At 51.8% G+C, this 14,118-nt stretch overlaps 1 protein-coding gene across 2 annotated transcripts; it reads left to right on the top strand.

The window, feature by feature from the left end:
- Nucleotides 1-2,834: 2,834 nt before the first annotated feature.
- On the top strand, nucleotides 2,835-12,459 carry LOC121140048 (X-linked lymphocyte-regulated protein 5C-like). Of its 2 annotated transcripts, XM_040744749.1 has the most exons (8): nucleotides 2,835-3,207; nucleotides 7,092-7,234; nucleotides 7,774-7,843; nucleotides 8,729-8,763; nucleotides 9,943-10,060; nucleotides 10,804-10,903; nucleotides 12,138-12,191; nucleotides 12,338-12,459. In XM_040744749.1, the coding sequence occupies exons 2-8, from the start codon at nucleotides 7,129-7,131 to the stop codon at nucleotides 12,443-12,445; spliced, it is 591 nt and encodes a 196-aa protein (XP_040600683.1). In that variant the 5' UTR covers nucleotides 2,835-3,207; nucleotides 7,092-7,128; the 3' UTR covers nucleotides 12,446-12,459. The 2 variants fall into 2 exon arrangements, with proteins under 2 accessions (XP_040600683.1, XP_040600684.1); XM_040744750.1 differs by lacking the exon at nucleotides 12,138-12,191 and having other exon boundaries at nucleotides 2,862-3,207.
- The last annotated feature ends 1,659 nt before the right edge of the window (nucleotides 12,460-14,118 follow it).

Below are 14,118 nucleotides of genomic sequence, written 5' to 3'. Positions count from 1 at the left end.
GGTCTGAGTATCCGGTCTGAGTATCCTTCACAAATGTATCTGTAACCAGGAAAGAATGGCTTGTCCCCGTTGTCATGGCAACCACAGTGTCATCGGGAAAAAAAAAACAACATTCTCTCCTAGTAGCCAGTTCTCTGTGGAAATCAGGACGTACTAATCCACCCAGGAGGCTGACTGTTCTCTTACATCTCTGTCACCTAGCTCCCCCCACACCTCCGCCAATCCCCGGCAACGGCATGCACAAAAGAAAGTAAGCATCCACACACATACTACAGAAGGTGATGCTGACATTCCAGGGCCCAGGGGGCCTTGGTGCAGGGGCTTTGACCACAGAGTGTCTGGGAGAAGGCAAGGCAAGAGGAGACAGAGTCCTTTCTGCCGTCTTCATACAATTATACCAGGCAGCAGGGGCCAGATGTGAGAAGAACACTTTTTCACCTGCCAGAATTCTGAAGGCAGGCAGGTTGTTCCTCCAGATGCAAATTAAGAGTTTTAGGTCACTTGGCAGAAAATAGGGAGGACCGTAGACCTGCGGGAATTCAGGTGACAACGTCATCAAATAAGGAAATAAATAAATATAAAGTAAATAAATTAATAAATCTCAAAACTCGAGGAGGAAGGATAGAGAGCAAATTTCAACTGGCGGGAGGCTGGGGAAACCTCAAAATCCACCCACAGTAGCATATGTCCTCCCTCAGTGCCACATGCCCCGACAACCCCAAACAGTGCCATCTATTAGGAAACAAGGATTCAAAAACCTCAGGCTGTGGAAGATATCTCATTCAAATCAACACACACACACACACACACACACACACACACACACACACACACGCGCGCCCGCGCACACACACACACATGCACCACACACACACACACACACACACACACACGGGGGGGGGGGCACGACTGTGTTCCTTTAAGCTGCCTCAAGGCATGTCTACTACTCCAGGCATCCTCCCTGCATCTAGTATGATGCTTTCTCATCCGATCAGATGACACCATTTTGGAAAGTTCGCCTCTTCAGGGTTTTTCTGCTTTTCTCACGGCACATACATGGATCCTTACAGAGTATGCATTTTGCCTGACTGCTTTCTCTTAAAATACTGCCAGCGTTCATGGAGTGGCAGTACATTCCTTCTCAGGACTGAGTAGCATTGTGTTGTGCTGATGTACTATGCCCGGTATATCTCTTTTTCATGAGGAGGTATTGTGGGACTTCCCCACTGTGAGTAAGGCTGCCATGAGCTTTGGCATACCTACATTTGCTCAAATGCTTCTAGTCAGGCAATAGGCCCATACCTAGGGATGGAGTGACTGTGTGATGGGCTGATGGAACATTACCCGTTTTGATGAACACAAAGGTGCTCCCCACGGTAGATACAGCATTGCAAATCTCCACAGCAGCAAGGCCTTGGGATTCTTCCTATGATTAACAGTAGTCCTCAGTTTCCTTCCAAAATAGTCGAGTAACTTGTGTGTGTGTATGAGTGTGTCTGCATGTGTGTGTGCATATGTCTGCATGTGTCTGCATACGTGTCTGTGCATGTGTGTGTGTGTGTGTGTGTGTTAGTGGGGGAGTGTGAACTTCACTGCTGTCAAATTATGTCTGTTGCATTCCCTAAGATCAGATATCATGGAACTTGTGTCCCGATTGGGCTTCATGCATGCCCAGATGATGTGGTGGCAAGGCATGGTCATTGCAGATCCAGAGTCCTTGGGGGAGGACAGTAGGACCATGAAGTGTCAGGGCCCAAGCTGAACAGTACAGTGACAGCCAGGAGTCTCACTCCTCCTTTGTGTGGGACAAAGGTCCTGAAGGCAACCAGAAACCGGGCCCTGGATACTACAGGCCTAAAAAGGCCAGGCTGGAGACTGTGCAGTGGACAGGGGACTAGGGACCTCCTGTTCTGCCCCTTGTGTACTTTTGCAGTCATCACTGGACACCTGGATTCTCCAGAGAAGCAGCCATGAGTGGTACTCAGACAGGAGGGGCACAACCACAGACGTGAGTCAAGCGTGAACAGCTACAAGCCCTAAGTTACACTCGAGTGGCTGCTGGATGGGTGTCCCTTAGGAGCACTTTCAGCTAGTGTCACGCATGCTTGCCGGCTTCTCTAGAGAGGCCAGCACCCTTAGTTTCCAGAAGTGAGGACGAACCCTGGGAAAGGAGGACCTCTGGTGACTGTCATGAAGCATGTCTATGGGTGAGTGACTATGTGTTAGGGCCCATGAGGTGATGTCATGGGCCTCACTTCCACTCTGGGGTGGACAAGGGCCAAAAGGGCTTCCTGGGCAAGCTTTGTGAAGGTGTTAGGGACCCCAAGGAGTGGGCAGGACTGCGTGTGTGCTCCCGCAGAGACGAGGAACCTTTCACATGGCCCTTCCAGTACCCTCCGGGTAGCCCTGCCGTTCTGCACAGGTCTATACTTCTGTACGCTGGCGCACCGCAAGCAGGGGGCAGAGGTGTTCCTGGCACTTTCAGCCCTTCCTAGGTGAGTTCCCAGCTTATGCATGCACAACCACAACCGTAAGCTCCAAGTCAAGTATGTGTTATTACGGGGTGGGCCTCAAGATGGCGAGGCTCACCCACGCAGACATGGTTTCCCACAGAGGTATGCAGCACTTTCTTCAAAGTGAGGTGAGGCATACCTGGGATGCCCCCTGGGGGACCAAGAGGGTCTCAGGATGGTGGTGAGCTGTGTCGTCCCTCTAGGTGAGTGACTAGGTATTGGGGTCCCAGGATAGTCCCAGAGGTGACGACATCTGCAGCCCGAATTCCACCGTGGCGTGGGGGAGGCCAGGAAGGGCCCTGTGGGAAAGCTTTGATAGGAAGCAGGGATGGAGAAGGGTGGGCAGGACAGGGCAGCACGTGTGCTCATAGCAGGATCAGGGCCCGGCCCCGTGTGGCCCTTTCCGAAGCCTTTGGGCAGAGGAGACATTTGTGCGGGCCCACACGGCCACAGTCGGGCCCGTTTGAAACAAGAGTCTGGGCGTTTCAGGTCCTCCGGGGCCTTCAAGAGTAATTTCCTGTCCACGCCTGCGCAGTGGCAGCTGGGCTGAGGCGAGGCAAAGGATTGGACAGGCGCGCACGCATGCGCCCTTGCGCATGTTCGCGTATTTTCCGGAAGTGAGGACTAACTAGCTGTGAGCACCGTCGAGGGGAAGCAGAGTTTCGGGCCGCCGTCCTGAGACCTGCTCCTCTAGGTGAGTGGCGAGGTATTAGGACTCAGGATGTTCCCTGGGGTGATGTCTGGCTCCTAAGTTCCACACTGAGTGGCCTAGGCCCCAGGAGGGAAGTCTAGGAAGGCTTCCTGAGGGACTAGGGACAGAGGAGGGCACCAAGCAGCACGCACGCACGGAGCACGACTGGGGACCTTCCACATGGCCCTTTCTCAGATCTTTGGGTACTTCAGATGTTCTCTCGGTCCACATGCCCACGGGTGGGCCTGTTTGAAAGAGGGGTGCGGGTCCTCGCAAGCCTCAAGACCGCGGTGTCTCGCATGCACATGCGCAGCCCGAACACCCAAGTCACGCATGCCTGAGTGCCAGGTGGGCCTCGGCAAGGTGGCGGCGGGGGGGTGGGGGCGGGGGTGGGGTGGGGTGGGGGGGTGTTGAGCTGGCAGGGTTCACACATGCACAAACGCTTTCCACTGAGGCGGAACACTTCCGGAAGTGAGGTCGCTGCAGCCGGGACTACCCTCGAGGGTGAGAGTGGTTTGTGGGGGCGGCGGTTGCTGTGAGATGCATTCTCCTAGCTGAGCAGACAGGTATTGGAAGCCGCCTGAGTGCATGAAGTGACTTCCGGAGCCTGAATCATCTGTCGAGTTGGAAAAGGCCCGGGAGGGAGGGCAGCCTGGGAAAGGGTTGTCAGGGCCACAGGGGCTGAGAGGAGTGGGCAGGACGGCCTGTGTGCTGCTGGAGTGTCTAGGGACCTTCTGGCCATACTGCAGACATTCTTCCCGGCCCATATTTCCCCAGGTGGGACCAGTTAAAAGAGGGTTGTGGGTGTTGCAGTACATTCTCGGCCTGACTTGTGCAGTTTCTGGTACACGCGGTTTCAGGTTCTCGAAAGTTTCAGTGCATGCAGACACAGACTCAATTCCCACCCCTGCCCAGCCGCCGCCTCCTCCGCCTCTGTGGCCTCCACCGCCCTGCCTCTCACTCAGTCAGAAGCCTGCTTTGCCAGATGGAGCGATGCTTACTTTCTGGGAAGTCTGGCTAGGTGTGACCCACCTTGGCGGGTAGGGAGGGTCTCTGGGGATCACTGTGAATCCAGGCCACCTAGGTCTGTGACGAGGCATGGGGACCCAGGATAGCCCATGATGTCCAGAGCCTCACTCCCGAAGGCCAGATTGAGCAACCGGCAAAGCCGTGTTGGGGCTGCAGGGCCCTAGGGTTAGGTGAGTGTGCAGAACAGTTTTGCCCGCTGGGGTAGGGACCTTCCAGGAGGCACATTCGGTACTCCTTGGGTACTTTGCAGACTGGTCCCGGGAGAGAGCTAGGTAGGCAGGCTCGCTGAACAGGGATGGTGCTCCGAGCCTTTCCTGTCCTTAATAGTGCAGGCCCCATTTCAGGTGCGTTCGGGTGCAAGTCCCGAGTCCCTCCGAGCCATGGTTTCTGGGTGGGACAAGGTTAGCTAGGTGTTCTGGGAAAGGAAATCCAGTCTCCTCCAGGCCCTGTTACTGGGGTTCCCAGCTCAGCCATGTACACCACCTGCAAGACCAAGTCAGTCCCCGCGTCTCACCCTTCAGCACCCTGGAGCAGGTTCACACATGCCTGCATGCTGCTCCTCCTAACCAGGAATCATGCCATTCAGGGAAAGGGGGCCTACTCAGGTGGGACAAGCCTCCCAGGGGAAGAAAGCTCTCAGGGGAAAGTGGCTGAAGCGTGATCACCTAACCTGAGTGGGTCCCTGTTCTGAGGTTCTGGTGGTCAAAAAATCAGAGCCAGCCTGGATCCACAGTGCTGGGTGGTGGCACAGAATGGGACCCCAGGGTGTCGCGGACCTCCCTGGTTGTGTTCATTTCTGCAAGCCTCCCTTCTGCAAGGGGCCAGACAGAATCCCAGGCTCCGCAGGTACTAGAAGATGTGCGGGTTACACAGTGAGGTGTGGGGAAGAGCATGGAAGGTCCCCATTGCCGCTGGTCAACACCGGATGTGTGTCCCCACTTCCACTTGTGATGTCTGCTGGGCCCTTTCACGCATGGCAACTGCTGGGCCCGAGACAGGCAAGTGAGACCCATCTGTTGCAAGAGCACCTCCCAGGCCCTACCTCATGAGTTTGCATGGAACTCTCAGACCACACGTTCATCTGTGCCACATTGGCCTCAACCAAGGATGGATGCTTGGTCCACCGCAGGCAAGTGTGCCTGCTGGGCCATTGCACACCTGTACGCATGCGCGAGCACGAGCACACACACACACACACACACACACACACACACAGACACACCCTCATGTATGTGTACCAGCTGGGCCCACATGCTGGGGCCTTCCTCATCTATAGGTGCTGTTCCAGCCAATCAAAGCATGTTTGTGGAGGCGGGCAGTATCAAGGTGTTACCTTCCTATAAAGAGAAGGGGGTTGTTGAGGGGAGGGCCTTGGAATAGGAATTGTCTTGGTGGCTGGCTGGTTATTAAAGGGTGCTCCTGTAAAGTCCGATGGTGGGGAAACTGTGTCAGAGAGTTTGTTTCCAGTGCCTCCTGTGTGTGTGTGTGTGTGTGTGTGTTGGGTTTCCCAAGATGCCGTGGTCCCTGAGTTGCTTCTGAGACATCCAGAATGAGAGTGAGTAAGGATTTCACCTGAGTGTGCGTGGTAGATCCAAGCTTGGCCTGTGAGGTGAAGTCCAGGTGCAAATAGAAGGGCCCCGGGGGGTTGTACTTCCTCACAGTCAGGTATGGACTGTCATGGGTTTCCGTATAAACTCCGTGGCAAGCAGAGTAGCGATCCTCGTGAGTCAGGAAGGAAAATCCGTTTCAATGCACCCTAGTTAATGAGCAGACGCTGGTTCAGACTTCTAGAGTCTGACCCAGAAGCAGTTTATTTTAGACATATCAAAGTACACTACATTTTTGGAACAAAGTTCCCTGGTAACGATTATCTCAGCCTCGTGTGCAGAATGAAGATTAAGGCATAACTCCATAGAAGGTCTCTTGCAACGGACACATGACCCCTCCCATGAATGTGGGTTCCATATCTTAGAGCCCTAGGATCTGACATGGCTTCAGTCATGCAGAGAGTACAGAGGTCACCGGGTTGTAACGTACATGGGACATCTCCCTGAAGGATAGGCTCCGTTGACTGGGAAGCCAAACTAACAATGAAGGCCTAGGGAGGGAGGGTCTGGGAAAACCCTATTAATCTGGGAGATCCAGGTGTGACCTGGCCCTGTAGACAGCACAGATCACCAAGCCGTAAACAACATCCACTCCCAACCTTCTAGTTGGCAGACAGATGTACTCATCTGTTCTGTTGAAGAGTCAAGCCTGTGTGCTTAACATTCCTGGTGCCCACAGCGCTTCCCTGCGAGCACAGAGACCCCGATGCCCTCATACAGACGGCATGCCACTTTGTGCGAGTACATTGGGGAATCTCTGCATTTGCCTCCTGTGTGTGTTCCTTGGGTCTTTCCAGGATGCCTGGGTCCCTGAGTTGCTTCTGACAGTGGGTAGGGATTTCACCTGAGTGTGCAGCACGATTCAAGCAGTAAGTGCCCAGACATGGCTCCGGTGACTGCATTGGCCATCAGTGGGTTGGTGTTTGTGATTAGACACCAGTATTGGGCCACTGGGTCTGGGGGCTAGCCCAAGCTTGGCCTATCCTGGGGACAAGAATTCAGCAGAAAGGGCCGAGATTGAGGCCTACGGGGTTGCGGAGAGCTCTGCGTCCTGCCAGAAAAGGAAAGGGACGGGGGACAGAATATGATTGGATGTGGTGATATATATCGGTGTCCCCCCTCCTGCGCCTCTTTGCTCCAGCACAGCAAGTGCCAGGACACATGGCCAAAGCCTGTGGAGCCCTGGTCCATGTTTCCATTGCTGTCATGAAATTCTTCTCGGTGTCTTTACTGTGCACGCCAACATTTCAGGAGTCCTGCCCAGCCCAGCCCAGCAAGGCCCCAAGCCATGTCAACCAAGGAAGAGAAAGACATGGAGAGGAGTGCCAAGCGCCCAAGGGTTGATCCAAATCTCCCATCAGATGACTCCCAGAACCCAGATGCCATCATGCCCGGTAACAACTGATATGGGGCATATGTGGCTGTGCCTAACCAAGGGGATATTCTACTACTCCTTGACAGGTGGAGCACAGGGCTGGCCTGGTACTAACCAGGTCATCCTATGGGGCTCCAGGGGTAGGGTGTGGCGGGGGGGGGGGATTCAGGTGCTGAGATCTGATTCTCAAGCATGTTCTGGGTTTCTGTCCCCAACTGATGTTCTCACCCCATGGCGGAAGTACAAGGCTCACAGGGCCATTGGTCCTGGCCAGCATGCCTCTGAAGAAGTCCATGGGTCACGGTGAACTTCCTTGAAAGTCTTGCACAAATACATGTACCTGCTATCCCCAGACACTGGCTGAGCTGAATTTCACCTGAGTGGGGGGTAGGGGGTGGGGGATGGGAGGTGGGGGATGGGGTGGAGGGTGGGCATTGGTTCCTGGAAGACTACTTTGACACTGTTGTTGGGCACGGGCTCAGCCAACCCAGAGTGGAGCTGTTTCCCGTGTGGGGTGATTGTTCATTCACAAAGGTGTTCCCTTTCTTCTCAATGCAGCAAAGAATCCAGCAGTTGATACCAGTGAGGTGGGCAGCTGTTACTCAGGATCAGATGTGCAAGAGGCGAGGTGATGTCTTAAAGGAAATTTGACCTGCCCCAGGAGGTGGTGTCAGTGTGGTTTTATGCAGGCATACAAAGAAAATTATGTCCTTGGCTGGAAGATGGATCCAAACAGAGAGTTTGGTGTTAAGTGAAAGCAGCCAGTACCTAAGAGACTACAGTCACCTGTTTTCCCTCTGAGGATCCTAGATTATAAAGCAGGTCCATACAAGGAGAAAACCCAAGCCCAGAAGGGAGACTGGGGAGAGGTGGGCAAAGGCTTGGGGAGCAGACGCTGACTCTGGAGGTTGAATATGGTCACGTGGTATGGAAGTTGAAGAGAGGCTTGTCTGGGTGATAGAGCAGGCCTAGCAGGAGGGCACTGAGGAAGGATGAGAATGAATATGGCTGATGGCTGGAGTGCACGACACATGGGTGAGTACGCCTTTATGAACCCCATCGCTGCCGTACAGTGAATGGATTCTGGTAAGCATTTAGTACAAAACCCCTATACTGCCACAACATAACAGGAAGTCACTGCCTGAGGAGTGGAGACACTTTTCATGGAGCTTTTATCTGCCTGAAGTTGGGCAGGGAATGCCGGGGAGGCAGTTGTCACAGTCATCCAACACCCAGCCTGAGGTTGGTTTCCTGGGGATACAGGTGACTATGAATCACCCATGCTCCAGCAAGCAGCCCTTGCCCATGTGCCCGTATGAACCTGCAGCGAACTCAGTTGGTTCACCATGAATACATGAAGGAAGGAATTAAAAACAGTGACCCAAAGAGGGGAACATCCGGCTTTCCCCCACATAAGTGCTAGTCTCTGCAAAACCACATGCCTCACCTTTCTTTCAAAGCAAACTTTGGATGTTTGTCTCCACTTAAGTATTCTTGTGTGCGTTTTCCACAGGGAGCCTGTTCAGAAGAGGACACAGGATTTCAAAGGTGTGTTTGAGCAGATGTTGCTATCCCAGAGCTCTCTCTCCGAGCCCACAACTTACTCGTGGTGAGAGAACCTGGGCACCAGCCAACAGGACTCTCTGTTAGAGTTCCATGGCACAGAGGGTTTTGTTTTCGTTTTCCTTTTTGCTCTTGTTTTTTGTGGAAGGGTATATTGCCATTTGTCCTCCTGGGGTGTGAGGGTGTGGGGGGTGGCGGTGGTGGGTACCACTAGCTTGACCTTAGCTAGCTGCTCTGAACAGGGTGCTGGGGTAGCTTTCACTGAGTCAGTGGGGAGTGTTTCCTGCTTCCTGCATTGATTGCTGAAGAGTGTTACTAGAGATGATGGCAAGCACATAAATCTCTGCTTTTTATCTTACTGCACCAGTGGTATGTCACATTTCAACAACTGTTTTTCACATTCTGAATCAAGTCATTTTTCTGGGTTTCTGAAGTCGCTCTCCTCCAGGAAGCCCTGCCAAAGAGGGCATGGAATACAGCCTGAGGGCCAAATGTGAATCTCTGAGCCTGTCAGGGAATGTCAAAGGCAGCCACGCTGTGGCCGTGGAACAAAAGTGTGTGTGTGTGTGTGTGTGTGTGTGTGTGTGTGTGTGATAGCATGCAAACATCATGCATGCCACACGAGCTCGCTCTCTGTCTTCAACGGTAACCAAGTCAGTGTAACCACACTCCACCCTCCAAGCTGAGGCAGCTTTTATTCACTTGTGTAGGCGGTCCTCAAAGAGCATTACTAGAGAGGCATCGTCAATTCTTAGGCAGCGTATAGAGTCAATTCATACAAGCCAGGGTGTCTGACTTCTGACAGCATTGCGCTTCCTGATACAGAGGAGCTGCTGCTTAGGCTCTCAGGTATCCAGAAAATGGTTTGTCAGTGGCGGTCACTCGTCAAAGCACGATGCCCCCCATGCCTGTATGCCTAGCACTTAGGAAGTGGAGGGAGGAGAATCGGGAACTGGAGGTCACCCTCACTTGCCTCTCAGGTTTGAGACCAGCCTGGGCTACTCGTGACCTGGTCTATAATTAAAAAAAAATACAGCGAAGAGCAAAATGGACAGAGGATCTATAGATACTCTTACTGCTCTGTAGGAGATGTGTCAGGGATGAAAACGTGCCTCTTCCTCCGGATAATTGGTTAACGTGATACCATTTCCTTTCTCGTATAAGGTAGCATTATCCAGTCCCTTCTGGCAAAGAGGAAGCAGTTTGAAAAGGACATAAATGCCTCTTTCCGAAGCCTGAACAAAAACCTGCAGAGTATTTTCAGAACCCAACAGAAGTCAAGGTAGAGTTCCGACCCTCTGTAAAATTAGACCCGTACAACTTTTCCTCTTCCTTGCACAGTCACTCCTGCCTGCCATGGTGACCCTGCACAGAGTGGAATTGCTAATGGGACCTATGTAGCAATGTATTGTCTCTGTGAGCTAGCCATGCTCATAGCTGGCAGCATCCCCCTTTTACATAGCTGAGATGTGTTAGCTGCCAGGTGGGCAAGAGAACAATCTCTCCCCTATCAAGTAGCAAGGCAGATAACTTTCTGTAGGGAAGGACAGTCTTCTAGGGTCTAGAAAACGGTACCTATTAGGAGATACCACCCCTGCTCCTTTTGGTAAATTGTTGTGCCCGTGTGGGGAAAGGATCCTATGCGTTCTTCTTGTCTGTAAGTGACATAGGATGAAGGGTATGTTGCCTTCACAATATGGGCTTTGACTCTCAGAATCTATAGGTTACTCCATTAGGGGAAGCGAAGATGAGTCTAGTTTTAAGTCAGAAATGCAATCTTGGGAATGGTGTGCATCAGAGCATCCTAGGTGTTTGAGAGGGAAGACACGTGAAATGACATCACTGGTAGCTAATTAAAGCAAAATTCTTCAGGGTTGGGATCACATTTCTCCTGCCTCTCAAGAGTCGCTTAAATCCCCTTTCTCTTTTGCTCCTGGCTCTTGTTTCAAAAGGATGAGTGTGTGTGTTATTGCCTTGGCCTCACGCGGTGTGACAAAGCTCAGGAATTGATACTGTGTTTTACAGGCAGGAACTTCACTCCATGCACTCACAGATATTTGAGTCCCTGTATCACAAGTGGCTGGACGAGGTGGGGAGAGCAAGGGAGCAAGAAGACCACCTCAACGTGAGTGTTGCTCTTGGCTTGGAATAGATCCGCTGTGCCCCTTCCCAAAGTGGCAGGGCTTCAGTGCAGCAGGTCTCGAGGGACAGGACAGGACAGGACAGGAGCATGAGGGAGACGAGGAGGGTGGTGGATGTGGCCTGGAGGGGCTGGCCGTCCTCTCTGGCTTGCTTCTTTTTCTGTGAGGGGAGGTGTGTTCATGGGTTAGGAGCCAGCATAGGAGTGAGGCTGAGTGGACACTGCCTGAAGAGTGCAGGAGAAGGTATGGGCTTGTATGCTCAGAGGGAGCCCTTTGTGATCCACACAGTGCAGCTGCAAAACAGTACAGGACAGACGGGGTGGAAGTGGGGTGGGGTCCCGGGTAGCCTTCTGACACAGTGGTCAGGGAGGCAGAGGGAGAGCAGTCAGTGTGGCTGTGCCGGAGCAGGTGGAGGCTTGGCGTTTGTGGACGCCGAGCAGCGCTGTCTTTGAGGGATCTTTCATCCTGATGGAGGACAGAACCATACTGCCAAAGGCCCTGCCTTCCAAAGGTGGGGAAGCAGCGCCTGGGATCAGGGGGGACATGGAGGCAGCTTTCAGTCTGGCGGCCAGGAGCATGTCCTCTGAACGCCACTGATGGGGATGCAGCCACAGTCCTGACACCTGTGAAAGCCCGGGGGCATAATTAACCTCCCTGCCTCAGTTTCCTAGGAGTCAAAGCAGACCTGTGAAGAATCCATACCTTTCTAGATTTTGTGTATTGAGTGGTTTCATTTTTTACATGTTGCTATGGAATGTTTGACCTCGTGAGCTGATGTGTGTTTGCCATTTGTCTTCGAGGCCCTTCTTATTTGGGTGGTAATGTAGTTGATGGAATGTCTCAATCTGGGGAATGACTGATTGGTGAGGATGATTAGGTCAAACCTCTTTCTATTCTTCCTTTTTGGAAAGAAGGGCTTCCTTGGAAGCTAATGTGTCCTCATCATATTAAAAAATATGTTATGGCCAGGCAGTGGTGGCACACGCCTTGAATCCCAGCACTCGGGAGACAGAGACAGGCGGGTCTTTGTGAGTTCGAGGCCGGCTGGTCCGACAGCCTCCAAAACAATACAGAGAAACCCTGTCTCGTAAAACCAAATAAATAAATAAAAATATTTTATGTAAACAAAGGAATTCTTTGTACTTAATTTTGGTAAGGTGAGGAGCCACAGATTATTAGGTGGGTCTTATTGACAATTTCAAAATAATTATTTCATAGGATTTTTGCACAGGCCTGACAAGACTATCGCAATCTGTGACTGGTCAGACCATGGTACGTTGCTTTTGGCATTGAAGGCCATTTCTTCAATCTTGTTCATCACGAGTGTCACAACACAAAGCGTCAAGGGATCAGTTCCTGTAAGCAGGGCTGGATGTTCATTTTTACTGACATTTTTTCATTGATTTCCTCTATTTCAGCGTATAGCTCAGCAACAGATGAAGATCTTACAGAAAGCTATAGAGGATCATGAAACCAAGATTGAAAACGCTAAAGATCTATGCAATGCATTTTTGAAGGTCTGGTAGAGTGCACTCGTTGACAGAACACACCCTCATGTCACACCATGTGTCTATAAAAGCAGAAGACAGATTGGCCCTTTCTCAGTTTGTGGGAGAAGCAATTAGTTTTGAAAACTGTGATCACACTCTCCTTGGAATATTTTCCCACACATAGGAGAAATGCTATGGTTTGTTTAGCTTGGGAAGCTGATGACAGGGTTGGGGACAGTGTTCTAGCACGGAAGCCGATGACTGGAAATCTGCTTAGAAAGGAGCACACTGCATCGCAGTGATGAGTTATTGACCTCTATCTGATTTCAATGGAAATCACCAAGTCTGGGATACTTCTGGTGTTCTTTGACTTGTTTTGATTGGACAGGCCAGCGAAATAAGTAAAAGGACAAGGGCACTTTTAATTTTCTTTCAGGTTCAGTGTTTTTGCAGACTTCTGACATTAGCATTGTACTTGATTATTTATTGGTGGCCATGCATTTCAGCAGCTCCCCTGCTGATGTAGGGAATGAAAAAGCTGGTAGAGGATTAACCCTCTTTGAATTGAGGGCTTGGATCTGGCAATTGTACTGTTACTGAAGCTCCTGGTGCTAAGTGACACCTACATACCCAGGAGTTGAAGCAGCCCTTCAATGGGAATTCTTTTTGATGCTCATTAAAATAGATTATGAAATATCTCTCCTCAGATCTGATTCAGATGCCTTAACTAAAGTGCTCAGTGTGTCATAGTAAACTAAGTGTTTTCAGGGTGCCGGCGAGAAGCTAGGTCTGTTTTTGCTGAGCAAGCATGAGTTCACCAGATAGTACCCTAGCGAATATCCCTAGCAGCCATGTGTAGTCCAGGCATGGCGCCATTCCCCTATGGCCCCAGAGAAGTGAGGCTAGAGACATAAAGGATCCCTGGGGCTTGTGGGACCACCATTCCAGCCAAATTGGAAAACTCTGTGTTTAGTGAGACACACTGCCTCAAAAAGTAATGTGGTGAGCGGTTCAGGACGGTACACGGACACCCTAGCACACATGTAGGTATGCCAACACGTACACGTGAAGGACATGACCTTGAGTTATTTTAATGACCTCTGGTCTCCACACTCAAGCACACATCCATGCACACCCTCCTGCACACAGCCATGCACACAGAAAAGTAAAACTGAATTTTCAAGACCCCGGGAGCCCTCTGCATACATCCAGTCCTTTAGGAAGAGCTTAAGAAAAGGGGACATGCAGCTTGAATGCAGATAAATACTGCTTGGGAGCTGGTTGAAAGAACCGACCAGAAAGGCTTGCTTCCGACTGAGTGCTCAGTGTGAGCAGCACCACAGAAGGAGCCTTGTGCCTGGACCTCTCTGGCTTCCCAGATGATCCCTGCCCTTCTGCCCTGTGCCCTTCTGCCTCTCCCACTCTCTAGATCGCCCTCTGCCTCTCCATCCCAGGCTTCCCTCCTTTCCTAGTCCTGGGCTCTGCCTCTGAGGGACTGGTGTCCTCAAACATGGAGTTTCCCTCCTCCAGATTTCCCGGTGGCCTTCCTTCTCAATTCTCTCTGTTCCCTGTGTCCTCTGAGCAACTACCGCTCCCATCCCCCCTCTACACACACACACACACACACCCTCCCTCTTGGAGGCTTCACCAGCACACACACACACACACACACACACACACACACACACACACCCTCCCTCTTGGAGGCT

The sequence above is a fragment of the Mesocricetus auratus genome, unplaced genomic scaffold, assembly GCF_017639785.1.
Source record: "Mesocricetus auratus isolate SY011 unplaced genomic scaffold, BCM_Maur_2.0 Super-Scaffold_100003, whole genome shotgun sequence".
Lineage (NCBI taxonomy): Eukaryota > Metazoa > Chordata > Mammalia > Rodentia > Cricetidae > Mesocricetus > Mesocricetus auratus.
The sequence above is the reverse complement of the archived record's forward strand: the minus strand, read 5'-3'. Positions and strand labels throughout refer to the sequence as shown.

Excerpts from the sequence above, each read along its gene's own strand:
- LOC121140048 (XM_040744749.1), top strand. The coding sequence starts at position 7,129 with ATGTCAACCAAGGAAGAGAAAGACATGGAGAGGAGTGCCAAGCGCCCA. Across the intron at positions 7,844-8,728 it reads TCAGATGTGCAAGAGGCGAG|GGAGCCTGTTCAGAAGAGGA; the intron begins GTGATGTCTTAA and ends CGTTTTCCACAG. Across the intron at positions 10,061-10,803 it reads AGAACCCAACAGAAGTCAAG|GCAGGAACTTCACTCCATGC; the intron begins GTAGAGTTCCGA and ends TGTGTTTTACAG.